Source organism: Falco punctatus (assembly GCF_963210335.1).
Source record: "Falco punctatus genome assembly, chromosome: 9".
Taxonomy (NCBI): domain Eukaryota; kingdom Metazoa; phylum Chordata; class Aves; order Falconiformes; family Falconidae; genus Falco; species Falco punctatus.
This window is the reverse complement of record NC_137589.1, coordinates 9,092,205-9,117,629: the sequence shown is the minus strand read 5'-3', so window position 1 is coordinate 9,117,629 and position 25,425 is coordinate 9,092,205. Positions and strand designations below refer to the sequence as shown.

General features: G+C 40.3%; 2 protein-coding genes and 1 long non-coding RNA gene across 10 annotated transcripts in view; 1 reads left to right on the top strand and 2 right to left on the bottom strand.

The window, feature by feature from the left end:
- Positions 1-5,208, bottom strand: part of RPS24 (ribosomal protein S24) — a 208,395-nt gene extending 203,187 nt beyond the window's left edge. For 2 of the 3 annotated variants that reach the window (XM_080403244.1, XM_080403243.1), the window contains exons 1-4: positions 5,116-5,207; positions 4,261-4,326; positions 3,568-3,777; positions 3,006-3,116 (exon numbers count right to left, since the gene is read on the bottom strand). In XM_080403244.1, the coding sequence (XP_080259370.1) occupies positions 3,006-3,116; positions 3,568-3,777; positions 4,261-4,326; positions 5,116-5,118 (390 nt within the window). In that variant the 5' untranslated portion in view covers positions 5,119-5,207. Of the gene's footprint in view, positions 1-250; positions 2,120-3,005; positions 3,117-3,567; positions 3,778-4,260; positions 4,327-5,115 lie in introns of those variants that run through there. The other variant, XM_080403242.1, reaches the window with a different exon arrangement.
- The window catches only part of LOC308070017, a 460,567-nt gene extending 436,184 nt beyond the window's left edge, over positions 1-24,383 (bottom strand). The window contains exon 1 of the long non-coding RNA XR_013930594.1: positions 21,776-24,383. This is a non-coding gene — a long non-coding RNA (uncharacterized lncRNA). The remainder of the gene's footprint in view (positions 1-21,775) is intronic.
- POLR3A (RNA polymerase III subunit A) overlaps positions 5,348-25,425 on the top strand; it is a 42,508-nt gene continuing 22,430 nt past the window's right edge. For 5 of the 6 annotated variants that reach the window (XM_080403212.1, XM_080403213.1, XM_080403211.1 and 2 more), the window contains exons 1-18: positions 5,348-5,641; positions 6,149-6,284; positions 6,826-6,963; positions 7,478-7,649; positions 8,885-9,039; positions 10,012-10,251; positions 11,204-11,366; positions 11,564-11,700; positions 12,242-12,345; positions 12,934-13,075; positions 13,610-13,750; positions 14,961-15,030; positions 15,736-15,863; positions 17,330-17,468; positions 19,430-19,594; positions 19,877-20,049; positions 21,269-21,380; positions 24,390-24,508. In XM_080403212.1, coding sequence (XP_080259338.1) covers positions 5,598-5,641; positions 6,149-6,284; positions 6,826-6,963; positions 7,478-7,649; positions 8,885-9,039; positions 10,012-10,251; positions 11,204-11,366; positions 11,564-11,700; positions 12,242-12,345; positions 12,934-13,075; positions 13,610-13,750; positions 14,961-15,030; positions 15,736-15,863; positions 17,330-17,468; positions 19,430-19,594; positions 19,877-20,049; positions 21,269-21,380; positions 24,390-24,508 — 2,478 coding nt within the window. In that variant the 5' untranslated portion in view covers positions 5,348-5,597. Of the gene's footprint in view, positions 5,642-6,148; positions 6,285-6,825; positions 6,964-7,477; positions 7,650-7,738; positions 7,884-8,884; positions 9,040-10,011; positions 10,252-11,203; positions 11,367-11,563; positions 11,701-12,241; positions 12,346-12,933; positions 13,076-13,609; positions 13,751-14,960; positions 15,031-15,735; positions 15,864-17,329; positions 17,469-19,429; positions 19,595-19,876; positions 20,050-21,268; positions 21,381-24,389; positions 24,509-25,425 lie in introns of those variants that run through there. The other variant, XM_080403215.1, reaches the window with a different exon arrangement.

The window sequence follows — 25,425 nt, the reverse complement described above, 5'->3', positions numbered from 1 at the left end:
CACTGACACTCACAGTATGTCTATTTTTCATATTACCACAGTGGAAAGCCATAAGAAACGCTCAGAGTTTTTAGTAATGTAGAGGCTGAAGACTTCCATTATACATTCCCTCCAACACAAAACGGGACTTAACAATAGCTGTTTAGAGGTTAAATAATACTCAGATTGCAACTGCATGTCAAATTATACCTACAGGCTACCTACAAAGGCTTAAAGTGCCTATCCATCCACACTTCTGTGTGACCAAGGGTTTGTTTTTAAAAAAAACAACAACACAACACATTTCTCTTTGGAAGGCTCACATGTCAAAAGCTGTCACAACCACATTTGTGAGGTTAAAAGGTTGGGTGGGTGGTTGTTTCTTTATTTTTGCATTTCAATAGCCTAGGGCATATGGGTCACTGCTCTAAATGCGAACACTAGGTGAGGGAGACCCACATCTGCTTGTTGCAAACTTTTATGTGACCTCAGCAAAGCAGATCTACAGAATATATTAAACACCACAAACTATTTTAAAATACTTCTCTTCAAAGTACACAAAGAACAGAATGGGAATTCTGAAGAAGAGAAAGGAAACACTAAAGAAAACTTCTAACAGTCAAGACAGTAGCACAGTCAATATCAGACTTAAAAGTTCAAGAAAAACTAATCAAGTATGATTCACCATTTCAATAGTTTTCCCGCTATACTGTACATAGCTTTTACAACAACAGACTTGCCTGAAGACGTCTCAGAAGCAAGTGCCTACACATTTCTGAGAAACACTTTTCATAGCTTATATAGGTAGACTCCAGAACACATGCCAGAACTCCTGTTAAAAATTCCTCCATATGGCCAGGATAAAGGATGATGAAACATGCCACACCATTACGTTTAAACATGCATTTTTCAAGACAAAGCTTTCAGACGCAGTGTATTCCACAAGCTTTTTTCTGTGATGCAGCACAAAACTCTTAAGCAAGTTTTCCAGAAAGCACCTAAATTAAGTTGGTTTTAGTCAAAGTTTAATGCAAGGACACAAAGATTTAACAAAACTGGTAAACAATTAATATCTAACCCATGCATACTTATACATTAAAAGACCACTTAAGATGACATTAAAAAAACTCTAATCAGAAACACAGTTCATCTACTACTGAGATTGCATGCCAGTTTGGTAAGCACTTGATACAGAAGTCACATCTGCTACATAATTATCACAACACACGATCCTGATATTAAATTTCTACGTGGTTATATATGCTTTAAGACTTTCTATGAACCAGACAACTTTAGTGATTCAAGTGACATTCATTTAGCCATTCCACATTAGCACTCAACAACAGCTACCTCCAAGTGCCAAAGTCTTCAAGGGAAGAAGTTTATCCATTCTACTGTTAGCAGTGCAACCTGAATGACTCCCCATGACACTGGCAAGGGGGTGTACATCAATGTTGCTACTATACCCAAATGCTTATTTGCACTGTTACACTGTAAACAACTGTAGGATTTCATCATTTAGCACGGCCTTGAAGCAGGAACGCAAAAGGCTCCAAAACTTATCGGGTAGATTAGTTCTCATCTGGGAAGTTTGCAGAATCTAATTTTACAGAGATTTCTAACTTCACTGTAACTTGTAGCTTAACTTGGAATATTAAAGCCAATATTTAAGTACAGTTTAACGCTGACAAATGTGTCATTTCCAGCCATCGCCTCAAAAGCACTAAGCTGTGATGTGACTTAGTTTTCATAGATGCACAACTACTTTCACACAAAGATCAAGTTACACATGCAATTGCACTGTACTACTTTGAATGAGAACCTGGAGTGTTCTGAACCTATGCCTCAAATCAATGGCATCAAGTTACTTGGATTTCTTCTCACTGGAATTCCTTCTTGTTTCACTAGTTTCAAAAAGTCTTTGTTTGCCATTAGCCAAATTTTTTAATCCCAAGTCACACAGAATAAAATTCATTAAGTAGTTATCTGGACCCTTACAGGGCAGAAGCAAGTTGAAAGCAAAGGTGCATGTATGCAAGGCAGTACAGTGCTTCGATTAAAAGGATGGACATGTTTCAGTGATGTATAATTCAGTCACCACATCCATGCTTATTTTCAGTACCTGCTAGATACTTCATTTCTGATGGAGAATTCCAAGAAAGTAGAAAAAAGCAGAAGTGAAGATTACTAAAGTTCAAGATGTCAACACACTTTAGCAACTACAGAGCTAAGCATCAAAACCCATCACCCTCTCCCCCCTTGCTAAAACACTTGTAAAACCCCACTTAACTGCACAGCTTACTTGGCATTTTTCAGAGGACAAAAAGCTACGAAGGAAGATGATTGTCTCTACACCCAGGCTATTCCCCCGTTTCAGTGGTTTTTTTGTTGTTGGGGTTGGTTTTTTTTTTTCATGATAATGATGAACTCTGCCTTCCCTCCAAGCTGCTTGTGTCAGGTTGCAGCCACAGCACAGGAAGCTCCCACCAGGGAAAACTGCCCATCTTGGGAATCAGTCACTTAAACACAGGATAAAGCAGGCATTCTACCTTACCTCTACTTACACACTGTTCTGACTGGCTACACCACCACACGTCCTTAACTAAACATACTCTATAATTAATTCCATTAATTATACCAGCTTGGGGGAGTAAGCATTAGATATTTAGGCAATCTGAGTAACAGGTGTTAAGATGATTTAATTTGCATATTGCAAGACCGAGTTATGCGATTAGAGCAATACTGTTAGATTTACTAAAGTTTAACCTCAGTTCCTAGTGGCACGTAGGCAAGGATCACTTAAGCAGCATTGTTTGACATTACATCAGCTATGATTGCAGCAGCAAGGAGCAAACTAAGCTACTGAGCTGATAACAAGCTATAAAACACCACACAGATTACCTTCTGTTATCCAGTAGAACAGGTGAAAGAAATGGAAGAAAAACAATGTTATTCTGTTGAAGATTTTCTAATCAACATTTCAAAGGCAACATGCTCCCTCTAGTTCACAGATATTCTCATCTTACCTTCTTGCCAGCACCAACATTTGCCTTGGCTGTGCCCCTGACTTTCTTCATTCTGTTCTTACGCTCCTTTCGCTGCTTCCTGGAAGTCTTCTTCTTTTCATACAAGCCATGCTATTAAGAAACAGTTGCATTTAACATTGTTTCACTGATAACAGCTCTGAAATTAAGCTCTACTATTTCTGGACTCTTCCAATACTGTTTAAATTTCAAATGTTAGCTAAATAGTGAGACAATTTAACTAATGAACACAAAATCTAGGCACTGAAGTAGCATATGCATCAGCCCCATCCCTTAATGCTTCTTCAAGACCTTTAATAGTGGTTAATAATCTATTACTGATAAGTATCACTGGTAGTATCAGTTTTGCCTTCCCAGTTCCCCTGTAATATACAATAAAAAACTTAGCCTATTTTGTAAATGCAGAAGCTAAAATGCTATTTTAAGACCTCTTACAGAACTCTTGAGTACAACAGCACTGTCACAAACTTTGGCTTTTAGACATGTAAGTCACAACACTTCAAATCCATCCTAATTGTTCTCAAGTTACTGAAAAACAACCTACCCTAGCAAGCCTGTGCTTTGGTTCATTTTTCTTTGCATAGTCCAGGGAATCATAGATCATGCCAAAACCTGTTGTCTTGCCACCACCAAAGTGAGTTCTGAAGCCAAAGACGAAAATAACATCAGGGGTTGTCTTGTACATTTTCGCCAGCTTTTCCCTGATTTCTGTTTTGGGGACTGTGGCCTTCCCAGGATGAAGAACATCAATCACCTAAGAAGGAAATTTTTACAAGTTGAGTAAAAAGTCAGTATCCAGCACAACAGCCAGGTGCTACAGTCCCACCATGAGCTTAACACATACGCTAACCTTCCTTGGCAGTAAAAAGTAGTATTGATTTGATACAAAATTCTAGGTTTCCCACTTGAGATAATGATTTTGATTGGAAGAAACCTCTAAGGTAGAGTCCAACCATAAAGTCCCACCAAACCATGTCACTGAGTTCCAGTGCTTAACCACTCTTCCTGTGAAGAATTTTTTCCTAATATCTAATCTAAACCTCTCCTGGTGCAACTGCAAATGACAAACCAACTCTGTACTTCACCATCAAGTTTTAACTTCAGCATACATCAACACGTTTAAGCCTACAACAACAGGATCTCTGGAGGTTTTACAGGCCCCTTAGAGCGCCTAAAAAAACCACCTGCAGCCCAAAACCAACAGACAAACTAAAGGCAATTTTCTGTATTGTTTTACCATCTGCTTGCGCTGAAGAAGCCTGTTTGTCATGAACTTCCTGGTTCTGATGGTCACTGTTTCGTTCTGCAAGAAAAGAATCAAAGTAACAAAAAACAATAGCTACACATACAGTCCAGCCTTAACAAGTGGATAAATAACACACTGTGCAGCAACAGTCAGTAGTCTCTCAAGTCCTGACAGGGAACTCGTAACAAGCGGGCTGGCCCTGGGCTCAGCAACTCTAAAAAGAAGTACATATAGAGTACATGAAAACAGCTCTGAAGAGTATATCCAAAAAATAAGACTCATTCCCAGCTGCCAAATATCACAGCAACATCCACACTTACTCCTACCATTTGAATAGCTGAAGCAGCTTTTACTTGAAACACACAGATTACAAGCCCAAGCAGCACAATAATACAACAGCAGTTTCTTCAGTGTTACATGGCCTATATGTTACCATATCCTTTGTGGGGATGTTTACTTTACAAAAGCCCTATATGTTACCGATTCCTTAAGACTTTCCAACAGGAAAAAACTTTGAAACCAGTAGAGGGAAATGATCCACAGCGCCCATTACCACTTTAAGGAAACAAATACAGGGTAAAGCTACTACCAAAGCGCAGGCCTGCTCTTACCGAGCAGCCGCAGCCAGCCCGCGGGGGCCAGGCCCCGGCCCGCAACCCGGCCCCGCTCGCTGCCAACCGGCCCCGACCAGCCGCGGGAGCCCCGGCTGGCAACGGGATGCCAAGCCCGCCCTCAGGTCCCGCCAGGGGCTGACCGACGGACCGGCTAGGAGCCAGCCAGGGGCAAGATGGCGGCGGCGGGGGGCGGATAGAGAACGGATTGCCGCTGCCCAGCGCCGGCACTCACCATCGCGGCGGCGGCCTCCTTGCCAGCGAGAGAGGAAAGGAAGTGCCGCGCGCCCGCAGCCAATCATAAGGCGGTGCCGGGGTCCTTCGTGCGGGGGCGGGGCCACGCTCCGGGGTGTCCGCTCCAGAATCGGACACGGAAGGAGGCGGCGGAGGCGACGGCCTATATGTGCCTGATAGGCCCGGCGGCGGGCGTGGCGGCCAGGCTCGGCACCGGGCCCAGCCAGCCGGGCCCCCCTGCCACGTACCGGCGCTGTGAGGGGCTGCTTCTGCCTCCCGCCCCGCGGTCCTGCGTGGCTCCGCCCGTGGGTCCCGGAGGCGGCCGTGAGGGGCGGTGCCCTCCCTCAGAGGCGGGTTTAGCCGTGGGCCAGCAGGGGGCGCTGCGGGCGGAGGGTGCTCTGCGCCGCTGGGTGCCGCCGAGCCGCACGCTGAGGGGTTGCTGCTGCCCGACCTATCCCCCCCCCTACCCCCCCCGCCGCCGCCATGGTGAAGGAGCAGTTCAGGGAGACAGATGTGGCCAAGAAGATGTGAGCGGGGCGGCCCGTGTGGCGCTGGGCGCGGTGGGAGGCCTCGGGGCCGCTGCCCGGTGTTGGGGGAGCGGCCGGGGTGCCGGCGCGGCCTGCAGCCGCTGCGGGCGGCCCTGGGAGGGAGTTCGGTGTGCGGCGGCGGGGGGGGGGGGGGGGCGGCGGAGGGAGCTGCGGTTACCGTTTTTCCCCTTTCTAAAGGCGCTGGTGTGGGCTGAGCTGGCCCCGGCCTGGCTGGGCCTGGTTCGGGCCCTGGCTCGGCCCCTGGCTCGGCAGGCGTGTGGCTGTGCAGCTCTAGGGTTGCCTGAGAACATCGGTAAACTTCGGGTAGAAACCACCAATTCACAGAAAAACAGCGCTATTTTGAATAATTGTCTAAAACAATCTGCTTCAGTGGTAGTGTGGATGAATTTAACTCCCTTTGCATTGCACCTGGACACGTAGTAACATATTTCTGCATCTCTGTGAGTACGTGCACATGTGTGACACACGTGAAATTTCCCATCCTAGAAGCCACATCTGTTTTGGCATGAAATCCCCAGAAGAGATGCGTCAGCAAGCTCACATCCAAGTGGTTAGCAAAAACTTGTATAGTCAGGACAACCATCACTCTCCACTGCAGTATGGAGTACTTGACCATCGCATGGTGAGAACCTTTTTTTTTTTTTTTTTTTTTTTTTTTCCAAATCGTTTTTATGGAATTACTTGGTGAGGTTAGAAATAAGTTGGAACAACTGAAATGTAGTGCTTGTCCAAAATAAGTGCAAATGGCTCTGCTTGAATTGCGTAGACTGTTAGTTGCAGCCACAACTACTTTCTTAGTGCCTTTGGAGGCTTCAGGAAAGTATTCTTTTGAGGCAGGAGATAACTTCTTTCTGCCAGGTTGTTGGGATACCCAGAGACACATGGCTATAAAATGCCATATTGTCAGTTAGGGGGCTGTAAGATTAGTTACAAGAGCAGGATGAGTTAATGTCGCTGGTATCAGCAGGGCCTATGTATGAAAGACATTTTTCTTTTTAAGCCTTGGAGTGAGCGTAATGCTACTGACATGCTTCTGATGCTGGGAAAAGGAGCGGGTCTGCTGTCGGGATAGCTGACTAGTTAGGAACTGTTATATTTTCTGCTAATTTGGTGCATTACAGCTAAAATTTTTTTTCTGTGTGTGTTTTCCCCTTCTCTCAAAGGGAACCAGTGAAAAAGACTGCCCCTGTGAAACCTGTGGGAAAAATCTGGCTGATTGTTTAGGACATTATGGGTACATTGACTTAGAACTACCGTGTTTTCATGTTGGATACTTCAAAGCTGTGATAGGCATCTTACAGGTAAACATGATTATGATTTATTGGCAGAAAAAGGAAAGATGATGCTTGAAAGAGTAATTGAGAAGATCAAGATAGCATAGTATTAAAAATTTAACCTTTATGTATCTTGTGTTTTGTAAATTAAATACCACTCTTAGTGATGTAAATACATCTGATTTATTTTTTGTAGTCTCAGAGTCATTAATTCAATCCATTATTTTTTCCATGGTCATTCAAATTAAATGTATGCCGTATAACTGGCCATTTAGGACATCCCAGTAAATTTGTTTGCTTTGTATGGGTTTTTAAGATCCTGCAGAGCTTAGAGAAGGACTTGCCTCGTTGACTGTATTTTTCTTTTTTCCATGTACTTTTTTTCTGTGTGTTACAGTATATGAATTAGTCTTTCAACCAAGACAATCATATTTAAGTTAAAAAATCTGCATTCTACTGAACACCTGAAGTTTTGGTAGGAGACGTTACATCTCTGAATGTGCCTGTTAAACAGCTGTGTTTATGTGTGCTTACATTTAAGATGATCTGCAAAACCTGTTGCCGTATCATGCTGTCAGTGGAAGAAAAAAAACAGTTTTTGGATTACCTGAAGCGGCCTGGCCTTACATATCTTCAGAAGAGAGGGCTAAAAAAGAAGGTGTCTGAAAAGTGCCGAAAGAAAAACACTTGTCCTTATTGTGGTGCCTTTAATGGTGAGTCTTGACATTAGCAGTTAAAGTTGTCTGCTGTGATGTCTTCTACCTTGGCACCAAAATCTCGAATATGCTTCTTTGTTCCACAGCTGATGGGTATATTCTCAGGCCTTCATTAAGAATCAGGGAGTGGCATTCTTAATGCCAGGAACGTGCTTGTTCACATATCATTTATGTGGATATAGACATTGCCCTAGTTGCTTGGTTTGTTTCATGTGATGCTTCTTCATGGCGGTAAGCAGTATTTGATACTTGAATAATGGCAAAAAACCCATCTGTTTAAGACCTTTCTAAACATATTAGGAGCTGTTATCAGCGATGTGTGCTTTAACATAGAAGCATTCATAGGCTTGGTAATTTAGAGTCAACTTCATTTTTCATCGTATTAAAACATCTTAAGATTAGATGTGCGTGTTATCCTCTAGTAGGATATCCTCTGCAGTTTGAAAGTATTTGAGCTGTGATCATCTTGGGTTACAACGGAATTTGTTCTTCAGGGCAGAATATGTTCGTAAGATTTAACTTTTTTCAAAATCTTTTTTTTTTTTTCCTTCATGTACACTGAACAAGTGATATTACTGTGAAAGGACTTCCAGCGTTACAGATTCGTAGGGGATGTTAAATTCATAACTTAAAACTTTGGGTTTAACTCGTGAAAATTGTGGGTTGTTTGTTGTAATGGTCAGCAGCCTGAATAACTAGAGCCACATATACAGGAGGCACAAACAAAAGGCATTTACAAAATTAAGTGGTAGGTCAGTAAACTTCAATAAAAATAATTGAGTTTGGAAAGCACTTGTTCCTAGTCTGTGGAAGTTTTGTGAATAATGCTACCTGCATGATATGAAAGTATTTCTCAGATATTTCTAACAATTTACTTGAAAAATTATTTTGGAAGACAGAAGGATGGTATATAAATCATGGTATATCTTAGCCTGTGATTGAGGTGAGGGTGAATTTAAACCGTCTGCTTTCAGCTTCAGAAGCCACATCATGATCCAGGCACACCAAGGCAGACGTACAGGGAGATGTTAACCGATTGTTCTCTTGTTTTGTCAATTCAGGCAACTGGTTAATAAAGCTGGTAAAGTTTTATTTTATTCTTCTGTTCGCTGAAGGTTTAGCTAGTTTTTGGAATTGTAGCTTACTCAAGTGTTGGAGGGGGTGTTTGGGTTTTTTCCCTGATGTTTTTGTTATTGTTTAAAAAAAAACAACCCACCTTTATTTGCTTGCAGGAACTGTGAAGAAGTGTGGTTTGTTGAAAATAATACATGAAAAGTACAAGACCAATAAGAAAGTCGTAGATCCAGTAGTATCTACTTTTCTCCAGTCCTTTGAAACTGCCATAGAACATAACAAAGAAGTAGAACCCTTACTGGGAAGAGCTCAGGTGAATTTTATTAAGGCTTGAATTTTCAGCTGATTTTTGTGTGTGAAAGGAAACTCCTCAGAGGTTTTAACTGGAGCAGCTTAAGCTTTGTGGTGGTCCAAGATTTTAGTGTGCCAAAAGACACTTGAGGCATGTTTGTATTTACTGCAATAATGCGAACTCTACTAAAATGAAAAATGTAGTTTATTGGTATGTTCTGATACATAGCTCTCTGTTTGTAAAGAAAGGAGATGTTCTTGGTGTGTTATATTTCCATAAGCTAGAAAAGGGAGAAGAAATAGAGGCCCATATAAACTCGCCATGTACTTGTAGCTTTACTGTAAATCTGAGATGATTACAAAACACAGAAGTGGGTTTTCTCTTCAGGAGAACCCAATGCTGAGAAAGAGAGGAGGCTTAATTACCTAACCTTTTTGTTTCATTCAGCTTTGCCTTGTGCACAGTTTTGTTTCCTTCTGCTCTTTGCAAGCTGGGAGGATCTCAGGGTACATATTTGAACAGAAAAAATAGTGAATATCTGGAGTTTCTTACACTACAGCAGTAGTTGTGCTAAGAAGAGAGAAATGAAATTTTGAAAGATGATCTAGAAAGTACTGTAGTTAATACTTTTTTTTACTAATGAAGTTAATACAATATACAGTAAGTTTGATCCGAGGTTTATTGAGCTGCTTTGTCAAATAACTATGAAATACTGTCAGTATTTAGTCTTTAGAAGAGAGAGTAACATGATGAGAAGTAAATGCTTATGTACAAGGGAAAAAAGGAAGGAAAATATATATGAAGTTAACATCTGAGATGCTAAAAGCTTTGGTTAAGATTAAGCAAACCCAAACATAGTTTTGTTTCCATGATTAGTTCTCTATTTACCCTTTAAAAATACTTTATTTTTGAATAATCAGTAAACAAAGGGAAGAGGGACACATTGAAACTGTTACATGATGGCTTGTTCTCATTCTCCAATGGCTTTTGTAGGAAAACTTGAATCCTTTGGTAGTATTGAACCTCTTCAAAAGGATCCCAGCAGAAGACATCCCTCTGCTTCTAATGAACCCAGAAGCAGGTAAACCTTCAGATTTGATCCTCAGACGACTCTTGGTGCCTCCACTGTGTATCAGACCCTCTGTCGTGAGTGACTTAAAGTCTGGCACCAATGAAGATGACTTAACAATGAAACTGACAGAGATAATTTTCCTTAATGATGTAATAAAAAAGGTGAGTCGTCCTGCCAGGCTCTCGGAGACTGTTGCCTTTGAAATGATTTCACTAGAATTTAATATAGCAAGTGTTTTTACTTGTCTTACTGCTTACAATCTAGCAAGCAATACTGTACTGTGCTGCTGTGTCATTTGGCGTTTTGTTGAACGAAATAGAGAAACTTGCTTCGGATGGAGCTGGCTGACTGGCAGCTTACAGTACAGGACCTGCTGAAGATCTGCTGGTGGGTTATGGGAAATGTTTTTTCCTTTGAGTTCTGGTCTGTAAGCTCAACTGGTTTTCTTGTTGGTTTTTTTTTTCCCTCCCATTCCCTTTGGGTTTTTTTTCTTCCTTCTCCCCACTCTGACTATGGCACTTCTTAAGTGGTCGCTTATAATGAAAACGTTATACCTGTTGGGTTGGGGTTTTTTCTGTGTAGAATTCCTCTGTTTTTACTGCATCTTTGTCCAGGTTTCAGTTAGCGTGGTTATCGCATTGAGGCTAGAAGTAAATGTGACAATTTATCATTTTATTTAGAAAAGTTCTACCAGACTAATACTTTTCAGGCTTTTCAAAACTAGTCTTGTCAGGCAGACAAAGTCAAGTGAGTGCTGACTCTCCCATAATTGCCAAAAATTATTGTTTACAGGTAATTTTCCTGGCTGCGAAGTTACATTAGCTTAAGTGGCATGGGAAAAATGTAATTTAAACAAATGCATAGTTTTGTGAGCTTTTGTCTGAAGCTGATGATAGCCAAAGGAAGTTTTTTGCTGGGCTCTCTTGTGAGTGGCCTTAGTATCTTATATAGCACTATGCATCCTGTTGTAAAGTTGTTTTGCCTTTTTCATTCCAGTGTATGAATCTTTTTAACGTTAGTTTCGAAAGAAAAGTTGTACTCCTAGCAGAAAAATTCTTTGCTAGTTTAGTGTTGTTACACCTATTTTCCTACCTGGATTACTGTTTTGTTTAGCATAGGATATCAGGAGCCAAGACACAGATGATTATGGAAGACTGGGATTTTCTTCAACTACAGTGTGCCCTGTACATTAATAGTGAGCTCTCCGGAATTCCTCTCAACATGGCACCTAAAAAATGGACCAGAGGTTTTGTTCAGAGACTTAAGGGAAAGCAAGGTTTGTCTAAAGTTGTTTTTAATGATCTCTTTTTTTTTTTTTTTTTTTTAATTAATCCACAAATATTTGCTATTCCAAAGCATCTCTCCGCCACTATGTGTTGCGCTTTATTGAGGTACCTTGAGAGATGTTCTAATATGCTGTCTTAACAGGCAACATTTTGAAACAATTTTTTTATAGAAGAGTTTTCACTTTAGGTCGGTTTAGAGGCAATCTGTCTGGAAAGCGAGTGGATTTCTCTGGCAGAACGGTCATTTCACCTGATCCTAACTTAAGAATAGATGAAGTAGCAGTGCCTATTCATGTCGCTAAAATACTAACCTTTCCTGAAAAGGTAAGTAGCATAGAACCAAAACTTTTTTTTAATTTTTTTAAACCAGACCTCAGTGTTATTCTTTATAGTCTTACTATAAAAGGAAGTCAATGTATTCCTTTATGTTTAAAATGTCATTCAGTGATGCTTTGCCAGTTGCGTTGCTGCTGGTAAATGAAGGTTGTGGTGTCAGATACATGCGAATACTGTGAAGGCATACGGTTTAAGGAATGACATGTTGAGAGAGAAGTTTTGCTTGGTATTTTTTTAACTTTATATAGCTTCGTGTGTTTGTTGGTGTATCTGTCTAAGGAGTGGTTGGGTACTTTTATTCCTGAATTTACTTCCCAGACTTTTAATTTAATTTCACTCTGAATATTCTGCTCTAAGATTGACTTACATTTTCCTGATCTATTTCCTCCTGCCTGTTCCCTTCAGCAGCTGGAGGCTTTGAGGGGGATTTTCAGTTGAGCCTAAAATTAGAAAATGCAGAAACGACCAACAGAAACAAGAGGTCTGAAAAGTGTTTTGTTTGTTTCTTATTGAAGTCTTTATGCAACAGGTGAACAAAGCAAATATTAATTTTATGAGGAAACTTGTCTGTAATGGTCCTGATGTTCATCCTGGAGCCAACTTCATACAGCAAAGGCACACGCAGATGAAAAGGTAACATGCTTATCTGTAATGATTCGCTTCTTATTTCTCCCCATCAGCTTGTTCTTACTGCAGTGTGAAAGCCTACAGGGATTAATGTTTATTTTTAGAATCTTTTATAAAAGGCAGTAACAAAAAATTGTCATGATCTCTTCAGGCTTAGTGTACAATTTCTTTTTAGATAATCTGTTAGATTTAAATGTACATACTAATGATAGTGGACTGCAACTATGTGGTTTGGTTTTTAATGACTAAATTTCTCTTATTTGAAGTAGAGGGAATAGTACAGACATAAATGAAAATAGGCAGTTGTGGGCACGTACTGGCTGTTTTCGTGGGAGAGCTAATCTGCGGTCAGGTTATGGGTAGTAAGTGATAATATATGAGTAAAACGCCCTATACTGCCTGATAGCGTTGAAACAAATTCTTTATTTTTATAAATGATGCAATCCACACCAGTGTTGTCTTCTTGTTATTGTAATACAAATGCTCCAATGTTTAATGGAAGAGCTTGCATTATAAACACAGAATTTATTTTCAGTTGTCTTTACATCTTTCTGACTTTTTCTTCTGACTTCATTGTTACGTCTTACTATTAAGATTTTTGAAATATGGAAACCGAGAAAAGATGGCCCAGGAGCTGAAGTTTGGTGATATCGTGGAGCGACATCTCATAGATGGTGACATAGTCCTGTTCAACCGACAACCCTCTCTTCATAAGCTGAGCATCATGGCTCACATAGTAAGTGCAAACGCAGCCTAACATGCAGGAGGTGTGTCCCTGAGGGGGACGAATGTGATCTGCCTTTGCTGGTGATTCTCACTTACACACACCAAAATAAACAGCTGCTTTTGAAATGCTATGTGGGAATGAGTACAGTGCAGTTGTGCTTTTGCGTGGGAATTGATGCCTAACTGGGCAGTATGCTGCCTGGACAATTCTGTTAATACTCATAATTAATCTTGGTATCTGTTCTTGCGTAAGCATTTAATTTTTGTGGAGTTGATGTGAACTCTACAAAGCATGTTGTGTTCTGTGCTTTGTGTAAATTCTTCATAATGGAAGTCATTATCTACGTTTGTATAACATAACCTGACTGCAATTTCTGTCAGTTCCTGTTTGAGTTAAATTCTGTAATCGGAAATTTTGACTCATGTCTGTATTAAAAAGAAAAGATAAAGCTCACAAGGAAGCACTGTGGCATGGCTTTTCATCTTTCAGCATGCTTGACTGCATGTGCATCACTTGTTTGTTGTTGTTTTTGTTTTTCCCCAGGCTAGAGTAAAACCTCATAGGACATTCAGATTTAATGAATGTGTCTGTACACCATACAATGCAGACTTTGATGGAGATGAGATGAACCTTCACCTTCCTCAGACAGAAGAAGCAAAAGCAGAAGCACTTGTTTTAATGGGGGTAGGTTGATAATGTTGGGGTTGGGATTTTGCTAGTGACAGGTGGGCTGAGCTCTGTATTTCTTAACATGCATGTGAAATCTGGAATATTATCAAGATTCCTGGATGTGGATATTGTGTGACTGTGAAGCTGCCTGAAGACTAGTTAGGACTGTTATGCAGTGGCAGTCCAATAGACTTACGTTTAGCACCTGTGGAAAATTCAGTGGTTTTAAGTAGGTGTCAGTAGTCTTTTTCTGCCTGACTGTCCTTACTAATTGCTACCAAAATAGGGTGGCTCTTTTGCCAGTGTCCTGGTTTCGGATAGGTACTTAGCATTGTGGTCTGACAGCCCAGCAATGGCAGACAGTGAGACTGACTGGAAATGAGGCAGCAATAGTGTGCTTGTACTGGAGTACAAGTTTACTAGTTTACTAAGAGTACCAGTTTACTAGAGAAGGCAGGAGACAGCGGGCTCTTGGGGAAGGGAAAAAAGGGAGAAAGAGCATAGATAAAGAAGGATCCGATGGTTGCAGGCAGTGATCTGTGTTGTGAAAGCAGTGAATAGTGTCAGTCTGAGGATTTTGCAGTAACTGCTCCTTGAGGGTGACTACATGCTGCTGCTATTTCAGACGTACCACGCAACTGTTGGCTGCAGAATGTCTTGGCTTGCTGAACTGATTAGCAAGCTTAAGAAGAACTGCCCTCTCCCCACGGTTCAGGCAAAACTGTGCTGCATAGGTGGGGGTGGCTAACTGGAGAAGTAGTCTGAGTAAGATGTAAGAAAATGGGGCCAGTGCAAGTGGCTAGTTTGATTATTGTGTATCAGTAGGGGCCACAGAACCTGAAATAATTTCGGTAGCTCCCTGTAGCAAGCATAACCTCTTTTGTCCCTTCTTAGGTTCTCAAAGCTAGTTTTCCCTTCCCTGTCCTGTTTGAACAGTAACCTACCAAACACATCAATTTGATTGCAACTTCTGCTTTGGAAACAGAATATGTAATTTCCAGCAGCTGTTCTCAAATTGTTCCTTAACTGTCAATGGACTGTAGCACAATGAAACTTCTAGTTTATTTTTTCTGTCTTTGAAGAAAGCAGTACTTTGATTTAGAATAAACTTTGCCAGTTTTTGCTGAAATAACTGTCTTAAATGCTGTTTCCTTCTAAATGGCAAATGACGGTGTCTTCAGATGTGTCTTTTTTTTCATTCTGTCTTGTTTTTTATCTCATATAGACTAAAGCAAATTTGGTAACACCAAGAAATGGAGAACCTCTTATCGCTGCTATTCAGGATTTCCTCACAGGTGTGTATATAAGCCAGTTTTAAAGCTGTGTGATTTAACAGTTGTTCCATCAGGATCACTACCCTCTTTTGAGAATTTTTCTGTATTAATTAAAAAATTGCTCCTTTCACAAGTCAGTGGTATTATGAAATAAAGGCTGTTGTTAGTCTGAAATATTATGATATCCTCAGAATCTTCTGATACTGTCTGCCTTTCTGACTGCAATTATTTATTACCTTTGCGTATGTTTTGCGCTGTTTCTCTGACAGAGGAAATGAATGGTTGAGGTCTTTGTATGCACTAGGTAGACAATATAAACTGCTTATAATTATGGTAGAGGAGTTGAATTCATTAGTCAAAAATTAGTTTCAACCTGCAGTAAGTACCTTAAAGTTTCCTTAACTCTTTGGGAAACATCTGATGAATTATACAAAAGAAAGTGTACAAAATTTAATGCCAAGGCCTTATTTTTACCTGTGGAACTGAGTTAGAGAGAGAGAATAGATTATAGAAATGCACTGGTTCAAATTTTTAGAAATTTGAGTGTGTAGCAATGAAAGAAATAACTCTGGAAAGGATTTACAACTAAAGCAGTCTGAACTATTGTCATTTTGCATAGTAAGTATGTAACTAGCATTAGAATGAAATCATTGATACTGAATATGCAATAGCTTTTAAATTTAATCTCATTTTAGTCTGTCACATTAATAATGTTTTACATTCTAGGTGCCTATCTTCTTACATTAAAAGATACCTTTTTTGATCGAGCCAAAGCCTGTCAAATTATTGCTTCTATCCTGGTTGGCAAGGATGAGAAGATTAAAGTTCGTCTCCCACCTCCAGCAATTCTGAGGGTGTGTCAAACTATTTTTTAAAATGTTACTAAGCTGCCTTCTGTTGTTTGGTTTTGACACGTGGTAATGTTCGCAGCAGAGACAGTTCTTGTGTTCTCTGACATCAGTTTTGTATGAAATTTAGTATTTGTAAGTGCAAGGATCAGAATTCAGGGTCAAAGCTATGCAGAAGTTGTTGCATGGTTCCTGATCCTGAACAGTCAACTTCGCATGGTACAGTGGGGATGCAGGGTTCCTTAAGAATTCAAACACAGCTTTGCCTACTCTCCTGCTACCCTGAGACAGACCACTTGGCTGTTTGTGGTCAGTAGAAGATCCATCATTCTTAGTAACCTCACTGTTACTGGCTGTGCAGACTAATACACAGCTAAGTGGACAGTTACTCCTTGAGTGTCCTCAAGTAATGTCCTGAAATGCTCAACAGTTCTGTGTTTCAGTATCCCAAATCTAGGAGGTATTAAACCTGGGAAATAGTATGCTTTAGTTGTTAATCTGTGTTTAAGATTAAAGAAGATAGTGCCATGTGATTAGGTTAGTTGGTTGGAGTTTTTATTGGTTCACGTATGGAAAATATTTATTATGGAGAGCAGAGTATTTGTGTATTTGTCACAAACTTTGGAGAGAGCTATGCTGTCATATATAAGCCCTCATTCGCATACATTTAAGGGTGTCTGTATTTGATTAATTTTGTATTTGAGGCAAACAGTATTGTTTTGAGATAGTTGGGTACATTTTCAGGTTTGTTAAATACTAAGTACTGGTGTATACATTTGGGGATTTTTTTATACCCTTGAATTTCACAATAAGTGTAATATTAGGGAAATTCAGAAAGTGAAATTGAAATGCCAGTGAATAATACTGGTTTAAAGCAAGGTCAGAGCAATTATGGGCAGTATCTAATGTGAATTTTATAAATGTATATGAACATTTGCTAATAGCCAGGAGCAGTGATTCTTCAACTGCTTTGGTCACTCCAAATGAATAATTTTAGTGCTAGCTGTGAGAGTTACTTATGTTTAACTACAGCTGAAGGGAATACATAATTGTATGGGGTTTTTTAACTGAAAAATTTGTACCAAAGACACTACATAAAGAAGGAATTGTAAGTGTTGTAACCTCTTTGAGAAGTGAAATGGTAGTAGCAGCATCCTTTTTGTTTCTTTAGTATTCTAATCAGGAAGGGAAACATGACAGTAAGAGGGAGCAATAGAGCATGTTTCTCTAAAGGAATGCAGATGCCCTTTTATAAAGGATAACCATTCAGCAGTCAGTGTTTCTGTATCTATAATAAAGTGCATAATACTTCCCTCCTCAAAGGAATGCTACTGTGCACTTTTGCAAGTATAGTTCAGCATAGAAAGGTTCTGTATAGAAAACCATTTTACGATTAAATTCTTGCTTGTTGTTTTACTGTAGTTGTAATATAAATTCTCTAATCCTAATTCTTGTCTTTTTGTTTCTCGAAGCCCGTAACACTCTGGACAGGAAAACAGGTTTTCAGCCTCATTCTCAAACCCAGTGATGATTGTCCTGTAAAAGCCAATCTACGAACCAAGGGCAAGCAGTATTGCGGCAAAGGGGAAGACCTGTGTTACAATGATTCTTGTGAGTGACGCTTCTAAGGCTGTGTTTTCCAAGAAATTGTACCTATTGTTTTGTTGAGTTTGTTGCTGTTGAGCTGACTGTGGGAGTTAAAGCAGTACTTGACATAAATATCCTTGAAGTAAGAAATAAAACTATGCAGTTTTTCCTCAAAAGCTGAAGTCATGTTGAACACCAAAGAAAAGACTTGGGTGTTTTCTTGTAATAAAATCTTTTGTATGATGCTAGGCTTGTCGTGATAGTAACGTAATATTTGTACGTAAGAGAAAGATAAAAGCAAAGCAGCTTAGGAAGTGGTTGTGCAGAGGGCAAATGGAAAAATTTAATATCCTAAATGGGTTTAGTAATATAGGGATTAGAAGTCAAAACAGTGAAAGGAGTTTAGGGTATGTAAGGTGGGTAGATATCCCTAGGATAGCAAACCATCTGTATCCTTCCAGTTAGGGAAGTCAGAGTGGCAGATGGAATGCAGAGCATGAGAGTTGAAGAAGCTGTAGGAGACAAGCAAGGCTTTGCTTATTATTCATTTATCATTCATGTGGAAATCAAATTCATGGAAAAGAATTTGAGCAGGCAGGATTAGCTTGGTGCCTTGCTGCTTGGAAGTGTGAGTTAAGGAACTTGGGGAGGGACCATTGGTTTACGGTATATCTGTCATGCAATGTTGATGTTGGAAAGATTTTACCAATTAGGACTCGAATCCACTCTGCACCAGACTCTGAGCGATTCTTTAGAAGATAGGACCACTTCATAGTTGTGGGGTTGGTTATAAACATGGTGGCATGTTTTTTCAGCCTCTAAAGAATGTGGGTGGAAGGTAACAATAATCCTGTTCACACTCATGTGAACACAGAGCGTCTTTGCTCCACAGTATTTTCATGTTAGGAAGTGTGGGAAGAACTTCCATTTTCTGAGTTTGACAGTAGCAGATGATGCAGAAAACTTTTGGATTTCATTGGTGGCTCTCTTCAGTTCTCTGAAGAAAGCTAATTTTCTTTAGAAAGTTCTCTGCAAATTCTCCAAAATCTCAATAAATCCTTGTATCACATTTCTATTATATATAATAAGCAATAGAGCAATGACTTCTGGTTCAAGATGATTACCTAGATTCACATTGAAAATATTGAGCATAGAGTACAGTGTGCAAACGTCCCATAAAATGATATAAATTGGATCCATCTACATACACCAGTTCTTTGAAAGGTACATAATGAGGATGAGCATATATTGTACTGTGATCATAGAAAATTTGTCTAAAGTACAGGTACAGAAGATTATTTTAATTGGCTAAAGGCTGAAGCTTAGAAAGAAGATTCAGTGCCTGAAGTGGAAGGTTCCTGACGAAGCAAAAGTAAATAATTCAAAAGAGGCAGTGGGTACAGGCCTGCAGGCAAGACGGATGTCGTTATGATATTCTTGTAATTAAAGAGACATCCGAGTCCAAGTGTGTCTTTCAAATTTGGGCTGTGCCTCCAGAGGTGATTCAGTTGAACTGAATATCAGAATCTTTGAGTAACAGAACTGTAGCTTCACTTCTGCAATTCTGTTGCTCTACTTGAAGTAAATAAACAAATACCATTGGTTTATTATGCATGATTGAGGGCTTCATTTCTGGACAGATGAGATTGAAGGCTTTGTTCTAGTTCAGGAAACAAAGTTTATTTTTAGATATTTTTTTTTACAAAAAGGATTCTTCACAGTGTTTTTCACAAGTCTTAAATAGGCTACAGTTGCCTTTCTAAGAAGGGAAATAAAATTTAACTTCAGTTGATAAGGCTGGGTCATAGGCGGTTCCCCTAAAATACTTACTCATGCACATCTCCAGAGACATTAAAGGTATGTCTTTGGGGTTTGTTCTTTTAATGAACAGAGCTTTTATTTAAAAACCTACTCCACAACTGATTACTAGAATTTACCTAATGTTTTCAAAAATGGATGATTTCTTTTTGCCTTTTTGTTTCTAGATGTCACAATTCAAAACAGTGAGTTAATGAGCGGCAGTATGGACAAAGGAACCTTAGGTTCAGGATCCAAGAACAATATATTCTACATCTTGCTGAGAGACTGGGGACAGGTAGAAGCTGCAGATGCCATGTCACGACTAGCCAGACTTGCTCCCGTCTATCTTTGTAAGTACATTTCCTTGTAAAATAGTATCGTAAAGCAGAAATACAGAGCAATCAAGCAAGATTTTTGCTTCAAATATAATATACTGTGTTTAAAAAAAAAAAGCTAGTTGTGAAGCTGGCAGAAACAACGAAACACCTGATTGTGCTTATGATGGTCATATGGTGGGAGGAAAAAATAGAAGTTCCCGATAGTAATATTTCTAGGTTTTAATTTGTTTACTCTGTATGAGATTGAGCTACCGATATAATGTATTTAATTATTATTATTATTTTTAATAATAGCTAATCGTGGCTTTTCAATTGGAATTGGTGATGTAACCCCTGGGCAAGGCCTGCTAAAAGCGAAGTATGAGCTCCTGAATGCTGGCTATAAGAAATGTGATGAGTATATTGAAGCTCTGAACACTGGCAAGCTACAGCAGCAGCCTGGTTGTACTGCAGAGGAGACGCTAGAGGTAAAATTTCTAATTTAAATCACTGTATATTTAGAGACTTAGCAACTATATTCATGTAAATTGTGAAGTTCAAAGCTCTCTTCTTAAACCTATAGATAGGAGCAAATAGGGTCCCTAGGTATGTATGCAACTTTAGCTGAATCTGTTCAGGCTTAACATTTAGATGCTTGTATGCATCTAAAAATGTTAGATAAATACTAAACAACTAAGATCCTCCCTCCCTCCAGGCTGGATGTATTGGGGTGACATACAAGAGAATACAATTACGTAGGTAATTGGAACAGGGTTAATTACATTTTTCAGTATTTGCTAAGTTAGTAAAGAACAGTAATGATAAAGAACTTAATCCAAGAAGCAAAACGTTCCTTTAGTTATAGATGTGTTTATATGCAAGTGTTTTCTTGACCCTTACTGGGGCAAAAGTTAAGTGGACTTTGGTTATGCTGGTTTTCTTCTTCTGTAGAAGTTTTGATGAGGAGCAGTGAATGTTGCCCAAAAGCTTATGAATGGTGACTTAATGAAGTCAGGTGAAAACCACAGTTTTCATTGTATTCAGTGGTTCTATACATCTGTTGTCTTGGCTAGTCAATGACAAGTATTTACCTTTAAAAAAAGTAGAAAGAAAAAAAAAAAAGAAACCAAAGCAACAACAACCAACCAGAAAAACCTTACCCTATGATGAAGTACTGTCAGTTTTCCAGTTTGAAGTGGCAGTCTGTCTGAAGGAGGAGCCTTGCAGTCTTTCCCACTCTTCCTCTTTTCAGACACCTGTGTATGTCATAGAGTGGGTTTTTTGATGCTGTTGTTACATTTTTAACAATTGGAGATATCATCTTTGTACTCTCTGACAGCAGTCCAAAATATTTTTTTTTATATCTTTTTTTATTTTTTTCCTCCTTTGTGGTAATTTTTCACATAGTGCAATGAGATTTAAAGCTTAGTTCAGTGCTCAGTTTAGCTTAAATTGGTGCTGCTGACAAAAGAGGTTGGCACGTTCCTGGCTACCTGTCTTATCCCAGCAAAGACTTTTTATGCAGCAAACTGGAAAGTTATACAAGTTAGAAGTTAAACTTGTTTTCCTCAAAGCAATGTCTAGGTTTCTTTCTCTCTTGTATTTAGAATTTCCTTTGACTATTGAAGGTATTGCTGGCAAGTGGTAGAGTACTGTTAGCATATGGTATTTTTTAACAAAAGCTGAATTCTGAAATTTGGATTTCAGGCCTTAATCCTTAAAGAACTCTCTGTTATCAGAGATCATGCTGGCAGTGCCTGTCTCAGAGAACTGGACAAGAGCAACAGTCCCCTTATCATGGCTCTCTGTGGTTCTAAAGGTACGTATAGCTAAACTTTGTAATTAGATTGCGTGCTCCATCACTGTTCTCAAAATTACTACTTTTGTCTTTATAGCTTGTTTTATGCAGTCTGTTGTGCAAGTGTTACTTTCATGTCATATAGATTTGAAGTGACGTTTCTCAGTAAGTACAGGTTGGGTATAGTTAATTAAAATCATGCTGATGTGCTAGCTTATGTATCTTTAAAGTTTTAGTACAAGTTGAAAAGCATCCTTAAGATGTTCTTAATACATGAATTAACTCATCAATAGAAAGGGTTCAGTTGCATTTCTGACTTCAGTATCACTATCACATAGAAAAATCAAGTGGAAATTACATAAGGGATTGGAACTCATATTTCAGAGAATCATAGAATAGTTCGGGTTGCAAGGGACCTTAAAGACCATCTAGTTCCAGCCCCCTGCCACAGGCAGGGACACCCTCCACCAGCCCAGGTTGCCCAAAGCCCCGTCCAGCCTGGCCTTGAGCACTGCCAGGGATGGGGCACCCCCAGCTGCTCTGGGCAGCCTGGGCCAGCGCCTCATGGGGAACAATTTCTGCCTTATCTCTCATCTCAGTCTGCCCTCTTTCAGTTTAGAGCCGTTCCCCCTTGTCCATTCCCCCTTGTCCCATCGCTACCTGCCCTTGTAAAAAGTCCCCCTCCAGCTTTCTGGTAGCCCCCCACCAGGTACGGGAAGGCTGCTCTGAGGTCTCTCCAGAGCCTTCTCTTCTCAGGGCTGAACCGCCCCAACTCTCTCAGCCTGCCTTCACAGGAGAGGGGCTCCAGCCCCCGGGTCATCTTGGTGTCCCTCCTCTGGGCTCGCTCCAACAGTTTCATGTCCTTTTTAAGTTGGGGGCCCCAGAGCTAGATACAGCATTCCAAGTGGGATCACACGTGAGTGGGGTAGAGAGGGAGAATAATCTCCCTTAACCTGCTGGCCACATTTTTTGATGCAGCCTGGGGTACAGTTGGCTTTCTGGGCTGCAAGCGCATGTTACTGGGTCATATTGAGCTTCTCGTCCACCAACACCCCCAAGTCCTTCTCAGGGCTTTTCTCCACCCATTCTCTGCCCAGCCTGTATTTGTGCTTGAGATTGCCCAGTCGAGGTGCAGCACCTTGCACTTAGCTTTGTTGAATTTCATGAGATTTGTTAGGGCCCACCTCTCAAGCCTGTCAAGGTCGCTCTGGAGAGTGTCCCTTCTCGCCAGCTTGTCAGCAGCACCACACAGCTGGGTATTGTCAGTAAACTTGCCCACTTGTTGTGGACAAACATCCTACCATCCATGTCACCCACAAAGACTTTAAACAGTTCTGGTGCCAGTGCTGACCCCTGAGGAGCACCACTCATCACCACACTGGTCTCCCCATGCACGTCGAGCCATTGACCGCAACTCTGGGTGCAACCATCCAGCCCAATTCTCTATCCACCAAGTGGTCCACATATCAAATCCAGGTCTCTCCAGTTTAGAGACAAGGATGTCAAACAGGACAATGTCAAAAGTTTTGCACAAGTCCAGGTAGATGACACGAGTTGCTTTTCCCTTGTCCGCCAGTGCTGTAACCCTGTCACAGAAGGCCACCAGGCACAATTTGCTCTTGGTGAAGCTGTGTTGGCTGTCATCAGTCACAGTCTTATTTTCCATGTGCCTTAGCATAGTTTCCAGGAGGATCTGCTCCATGATCGTGCCAGGCACAGAGGTGAGACTGACCAGCCTGTTGTTCCCTGAGTCTTCCTTATTTCCCTTATTAAAAACAGGGGTTACATTTTGCCTTTTCCAGTCAGTGGGGGCTCCACCAGACTGCCATGACTTCTTAAAGATGATGGAGAGTGGTTCGGCTACTTCATCTGCCAGTTCCCTCAGAACATGCAGACGCATCTCATCAGGTCCCGTGGACTTGTACACCTTCAGGTTTTTCAGATGGTCTTGAGCCTGATCTCCTACAGTGGATGGTTCTTCATTCCCTTAGTCCTGCCTTTGCCTTCTGCAGCTTGGGCAGGGTGGCTGGAGCAGCTGCCAGTGAAGGCTGAGGCAAACAAGGTCATCCTTCTCCGTGTCCCGGGGAAGAAGGTCTCCCATTTCCTTCTGGAGAGTACCCACGTTCTCCCTAGTCTTCCTTTTATCACCGATGTAGCTATAGAAGCTGATCTTGTTGCCCTTGACGTCTGTGGCCAGATCTAATTCTGTCAGGGCTATAGCTTTCCTAACCTCACACCTGGCTGCTCAGACAATTTTGCCGTGTTCCTCCTAGGCTACCTTTCCTTGCTTGCACCCTCAGCCATCTTCACTGCTTTGTTTCTGAAGGACCACCTGTGTAGTAAACGCTTGTTTTGTACTCAAATTACTGTCTGAGGTTTCCATTGTTTTCTGTGAGAACTGGAAGAAATCACCATTTGCCTTTGTTTATTTGTCTCTAATAAACTGTGGAAAGCCCTCAAGGTAACATTTTGTATTTCTGAAAAAATACTGGAATCTAAGAAGAAGGATATTAAGTGTGTAATTTAAGGGAGGGGGGCCATTGTTTGCAAGGATGTTCAGCAACTAAAACTTCTGAGTTAGTGACTTAATTCTTTAGGACTTAATGTGTTCTAGGAATCTTTGTAGACACTGAGCCCTTCATCAAAAATACTGTTAGAATATGTTTATTGAAGAAATTGTGAAGCAAAATAGGTAGGTTAGGATCATGGGTTGTATAAAAAACAATCCGTAATACACAACAGGATAATACAAGGACTGTAGGCAAATAGTGGTGGTGTGACTCTCTATGACGGGAAGAAAAAAGTGTTAGGAGTTGTTAGCAGTATCGTTGGCTAACTTAGTTGTCAGTCTCTGCATAAATGCTGAAATGAACAGGACAAGTAATGGAAAAGCTTTGTTAACTGTTGCAATTCTAAGCGCATTTTTGATGAATTGTGAAGCTAAATAATCTTCGTTAAAGTAAAGATAGCTCATCAGAGGAGCAGTGATATTCTTCATTTGTGAGTGAGATATTTTTTCTTTCTTTTCAGGCTCCTTCATTAATATTTCCCAGATGATTGCTTGTGTAGGTCAGCAAGCTATCAGTGGGTCCCGAGTTCCTGATGGATTTGAGAACAGGTCCTTGCCTCACTTTGAGAAGCATTCTAAGGTAATTCTATGTTTGCAGTACACTGTAAAGAAAAGCGAAAGAAGTTGCTTTAAACCATTTTAAGAAGGACAGATGTTAGGATGTTTTCATGTGACATGGTGAAGCAAAAGGATCACATATGGTGAATGTGAAATATTTTGAATGTGCTTTGGTGTAGTTAACAGTAGTGTGAATTGCTATAGGATGTCTAGTTAATTTGCATTTTTACAGAGGAGCCTTGCTTAGACCTTCCTAATTTAGTAAAATTGAAGTATGACAATATATTTTTAGTTCTCTTGAGAGTTCTAAAAATTATTTGTTGAAGTATCTCTGTTGGCTTATGTTTCACTGCACTAAGACATTTTAGGACAACTGCTGGGTGTGTGTTGATATCTTCAGACAGGTGAAATATGCCAGAGAAACTCTTCTGGAGTCTTTTTTTTTTTTTTAATGTCTTTTTGTTTTTTCTTCTCACTAGGATAGGTACCATGAGCTACTCTGACTGTTCCATCTTTGAGTTCTGTTCTACATTAGGCAATAGGAGTCTCATGCACTTGTTAATACAATTCAGCGAGATTCTTTCTCTCTGAAATCTAATGATCAGTACAGAACCTTCTAGGTATCAGCCATCAATCTTGTTAGTGTGTTAGTCAGATAAGTGTCAGGTGGCAGACATGGCACTTGCATTTGTCACTAAACATCCAAATTTCTTTTTCTGAGTTCTGTAACATAATTGGGTTTTTTTTTCTGAATAAATTAAAGAAAATAAATTAAAAATCCTTCGTGGATTAAATGAGAAGGTGGAAGTTACATTTTAACTCTAGCTTTTTAACTGATTTAGAAAGCCCTACCTGTTAACAAAGAGTGATCTTCTAAGGTGAACCTCTTTGTAGGCTATACATAGTTCTGTGGGGTTGTGGAGGCAGTTTGCTGTTACT